This window comes from Rhagoletis zephyria, unplaced genomic scaffold, assembly GCF_001687245.7.
Source record: "Rhagoletis zephyria isolate East Lansing unplaced genomic scaffold, Rhagoletis_zephyria_1.1 Rzeph_scaffold_17987, whole genome shotgun sequence".
NCBI lineage: Eukaryota > Metazoa > Arthropoda > Insecta > Diptera > Tephritidae > Rhagoletis > Rhagoletis zephyria.
In genome coordinates this window covers 228-5,595 of record NW_016175048.1, presented here as the reverse complement: position 1 = coordinate 5,595, position 5,368 = coordinate 228, and the positions used below count along the sequence as shown (strand labels likewise).

General features: G+C 38.4%; 1 protein-coding gene across 1 annotated transcript; it reads right to left on the bottom strand.

Moving 5' to 3' along the window:
* Positions 1-3,780: 3,780 nt before the first annotated feature.
* Positions 3,781-5,140, bottom strand: LOC108380024 (putative nuclease HARBI1). Its single transcript, XM_017636391.1, has 4 exons — positions 4,898-5,140; positions 4,746-4,841; positions 3,882-4,018; positions 3,781-3,817 (listed from the first exon to the last, which is right to left on the bottom strand). The coding sequence occupies exons 1-4, from the start codon at positions 5,096-5,098 to the stop codon at positions 3,781-3,783; spliced, it is 471 nt and encodes a 156-aa protein (XP_017491880.1). The 5' UTR covers positions 5,099-5,140.
* Positions 5,141-5,368: the final 228 nt, after the last annotated feature.

The following is a 5,368-nucleotide window of genomic DNA, read 5'->3' as shown; positions in this document are numbered from 1 at the left end:
GATTCAGCAATCAAAGGGAGATAGTTTTGAGCCAAATGTACGTTTTGCTCATGCGCAGGTTTTCCATGCATTAGGATCTGTGAATATATGTGATAAATACATTCAGGCGAGTTTGACGTGTCCTCAGTAGCGTTTGAAAATAAATTTGAAGAGGATTAGTATACTCTGGGGTGCTTAAGCCACTTTGTTGATGATGTTTGTTTATACAAGCTGAAACTTTATGACGAAGTATTCAAATTTTATTTTAAAGCTACCTGGAAATTAAAAATCCGATTTGAAATTTTTCTGAATGATTACCAATTTATTATTTTAGAATGTTTAACTAAAACATACATATATCTCCATTTTTCACTGAGTAAATTTTTTTTATAAAAGTATAGCTCATTATTATAACAAAAACTATATGAATCCAAATTCCATACTTTCTGAAAAAATTTAAGAAAAAATCAAGAAAGTATTCGTCTGATTATCTCGTAGTTTATTTTTGTATAGATTTCTACAGGGCGCACACATGTGCTTCTTTTAAGAAGTTTTACTTCTATCACGTGTACGCTGCATTAAAGTAATGCTTTTTTCTCAAGTAGTTTTGCTCAGTGGCAATTTATACATATGTATGTAAGTAGTAGCGGCAACATTGGGTAAACTAAATGCATTCATACATACATATTTATGAACAACTGTAGGTAATATTTTACGCGTCTTCCCAGGTAGGTTAAGTGCGGGTGATAAACCCATGTACCATAGTTAAATACTATGTACATAACTACAATTAAAATGGGGAAAAATGCAACAATTTCGGCATATGACTGAAAAAAATTTTAAATACACACAAATTGGGCGTCAAATCCTTTTCTTTCCTTTCTTCCTCTGTAAATGATGATTTCTTACGACGGTACAGAATGAAAGCATTGGTAGTAGCCATATCCAGTAGATGATAAAAGATACGCGTCATAGTATCCATAGTTTTCATACGCAACCCGTTTCTGCCCATGTACGAATTCATTAGATCTACACCGCCCATGTGAGAGTTGTACCCACGAATTCCTTGGGGGCAATCTATCTCAATGTATTCTCTCTTTCTTTCTGTTGTATCGATGCGCTTTCGATGGCTGGTTGGTAGAATTTGCTTTTGCAAATGGTTGAACACCTACATAACTTGAGCATAGCCGAACTCAACTGCGAACCCTCTATCTGCCTTTTTCAGCTCCGCATCTGAATCGGATGGTAGCTTACAGTTCGATATTCTGTTTACTCGAATGGTACCTAACGAGAATATACCACGAGCTCGCAAATAAACCAGAAGTGGCTGTGATGAGTAGAAATTGTCAAAGTATAGAATGTGGTTGACGAAATCAGGTATTGTTTGCGATAGCCGGATGACGACATTGCTAGTTGCTCCAAGATCTGATGTTCCTGGTAGAACAGTGTTATCACCAGCACCATTATACACCTCAAACCGGTATGAGTATCCATTGCTATCACACAAAACAAACAACTTAATACCCCATTTATTGGGTTTGTTTGGCATATATTGCCGTAGATGGTGCACTGCCTTCGTTTTACACATCTGTTCATCAACACATAACCGAGCTTGTTTAAGAATGGAATCGAAGCGTTCGTTCAAAGTATCAATAACTTTCCTTATTCTAAACAGTGGATCATATCCGGGCTCACACTTTTTGATACGGTTACTCTCATCAGCAAACGACAAATGCCTCTTTATTGCCACAAACTTCTTCCAAGGCAAAGCGTCTGGTACATGTCTAAATCCAAACTCACTTCAGTGTGCCTCTATGTCAGGATATCGAAAAATATACATAAACATCAGAACGCCGAGATATCTTCGAATCTGCGCGTATTAGTGGTGAATCGCGTATTTATGTCTGCTGAACGCGCTGCTCGATTGGTTTCCTCAACAATCACAGTGATGTGTTGATCGGTAAAAAAAATTGTTAAAAAACTCCAACGGTGTCTCAAGTTTTCTCACGGCATATGTTAACTCAGAGTCTCCACAGAACGCTATTTCCTTTACATGCATTTTCATACACCTTTGACGCCATAAGATGTTTGAGACTGAGTTCTCATTTTCTGAAAAAAAACTGTAGCACAACAATTAATAACATTTTACAATTTATAAAGTAAAAAAGAGCAAATCAACACAACACCTTAGTGTTACGCTATTCAATTGTGCAACAAAGCTCTCTCGCTTATGCTTGTATTGCGCGACTGGTGTATCAATATCTTGCCGCTGGTGTCCACCTTGACACTGCTTTCCATACTGGAAAGCGCACGCAGATTCTACAGCAACGCAGATATAACTTGCCAAATGAGTGCCTGCCATGTGGGCGGGTTAAACTTTGCCGCAGTGACTATGCAAATCTGTGGGCAACGCAAGGCTTAACAATTAAAAAATCCGTAAATACCATCTGAAAACACTGGAATGCGGTACGTATCACCGGCTCGCTGAAATGATGAAATATATAAACAGATTTCTTTGAAAATGATACCAAACAGGACACGCAATTTTACCCATGGTGTTTATTTACACTCCGATGTGGCTCAGGCAGAGCAGCGAGTATTATACCAACAGAATTGATGTAGTAGTGTATCTCTTTTTGTAAATAACCCTTCACAATACCATTCCCCACAATACTTGCTACGATTGAGGGCGCGATTGGCAAACTGAGTAGCTAAACGCATGTAACATACAAGGCATGTGCTGGCGCATTGGGGAATTCATTGAAGAAACAGGCGGTGCTGAAAGTGCGCGTTTGTTTAANTTGGCACATTGGGGAATTCATTGAAGAAACAGGCGGTGCTGAAAGTGCGCGTTTGTTTAAATTTTTTAATTGAATGCAAAAAGTACGTACTTACATACATATATGCCACTGCACTGACATTCTCCGTTTCCCAAATCATTTTGGAAAGTAAACAAAGGAAAAGTGTACTTGTGCTAGACCACATAAAATGATGGTCGTAGTCATTTGACATCGTCCAGTTACGATATTCTTCTTCAACTGCCTTTTAAGCAACTGCTTTTTCTCCATAGGATGACTATTTTGCACGAAAAATGCATTTAAAGCAGGTGGAAAGCAAGCTAGCAAGGGAAATGCTCACGAATATGGCTTATTTTGCATTATAATACTAAGTAGAGCATGTGGGAAGAAAGAGCGAGACTTAACATTTTTTTAAAGGTACTTTAAAAAGTAAAACCTCACCGAGTCTAGTCATGTGCAAAGAAAATCCCAACGTTAGTATCAACACACGATTCAGATTATCACTTTCGCTCGATGCCACAGAAACAGGTAATTTTTCGCTGAAATAACGAGACATTTGGGGTTGCATTACTAAGCCCAGTGATTAGCCGGCTTTCACCACAAATTCAATTGCGAAACGGTCGCACAGTGTAAAGTAGCTGACCGCGATGCTGGGCTGGTTGTGATGTAAACGATATAGGAACATTTCACGCAGTATATGTAGTATTGATGCTTGAAAACAGCGAGCACCAATTGCTAAATGAAACAATTGTAAAAAATTTGTTTGTTTTAGGGCTGTGCGATTATTCGATTACTCGAGCAAGTGGGTTAATCAGTTGTTCGGTTAATCAATTACTCCAGTAATCAATATTTTAATTGGATAGATAATGATTAATATGTTATAAATTAAGATAGATCAATTAATCGCACAGCTCTAGTTAGCTTCTTCCGAATAGCTTACGCAAGAATCCTTTTAATGCCCACCGGTTCGATTTAGGTGTGAACGAGTAATCGTACATAGCTACTAAAGCCGGCGCAAGTATGGAACTTTTTGACTGAGGCTGTAAAAACAAATAAAATTAATTTAGCTGCTTGGTTCCAAACAAAAAATTTGACCTGCATTACCTGTGGATTAGCGACATTTTACTGTGCACAGTTAAACTATCCAAAACAGCCATAAAGAACGGCGGTTGCCCCACAGCTGCAGTTTTATCGTTGCCATTTAACGCCTCGCTAAGTATATTCATTGATTGTGGAAAGTACTACACATTGATTTGTTAAAAATGCATTACATATATGTATAATGCGTAAATTGTTGCCCATGCTTATGGACATCATTGTTTTGTGAAGAGCAAGATGCTGAAGAAAGCTGTTGACAAATAAAGGAGTTAGTTGACGTGCACTGAACAAGTCTAGAAAATTATTGTAGTCGTTCATTATAAATGCAAAATAAAGTAAAATAAAACATTGTTTTTTATACTTAAATGAAGTTCATATAATTTGCTGTAATAGCACTTACTTGCGTCCCTCGGCTGATGGCTGGCCTACCATCGAGATGATCGTTGATGGCATATATATTTAGTAAAATGAATTTAAAAAAAAATTTGGTATAATTCGTTGTTGGACACGTTTTCCTATTGAAGAAGGTGCTTCGGAATTGTTATCAGTGCTTAGTGTTTCGGGATCATAAACAACCCTATCGTCGAAATCGGTTGTTTGATCGCACAAACGAAGATTATGTAATGTTGCGCACGCGTTGACTACTCGGCCAGCAAAACCGGGGTCATACAAAAGAACTCTTTGCTGTGATAAGCACCGCCATGTACCTTTAAGGACGCCAAAGAGTCTCTCGATCGGGTTACGCGCTTTACATAGTGCCTCGTTGTACCGAAACTTTGGCGTTCCTTCTGGCTCGTTAGGTAGAGGTGTCATCAGCTTACCAATCAAAAATGTGTTGTGGTTTCCATTTTCAAACGACCGCTGCATAACCCGACGCGCTGCAGAGAAGCTCCAAGTAAATGAATCATGCCGTGCTCCCGGAAATTTTGCATTTACGTTTAAAATTCTAAGATTTGGGTCACATATCTATAAGTTTTAATAATCATAAAATAACAATATAAATGTACCAGATTTGTTCTTACCATTTGCACGTTGATCGAATGGTACCCATGGTGATTGACATAATTTGATTCGTTATTTTTGGGAGCCAAAATAGAGACATGAGTGCAGTCGATTGCACCGATAGTTCCTGCTACAAATGGTGAAGGTGCAGACGCAAAAATTTCCTTTGCCGCTTGGCACTCCAGTTGCGTCATAGGGAACTTCACTTTAGTGGTAAACATTGAATTGTTGATCGCGTCAGTCACACGGTGTATGCAACGGCTTATCGATGTTTGGCTCATGGAAATGCTCCACTGTTCGCCTACTGGGCGTTGATAGCATCCAGTGGCATAAAACCTTAGAGCCGCTAGAACCTTTGACGAGTACATAAACACATGCTTATATAAGATGCTTTCTAGCGGTAGTACGAATAAAACGTTTTACAGGAAAAGCTGTTCCACGTCCCATAAGGTTTATTAAAGGTAAAAACAGATATTTCAGTAAACCCTGCA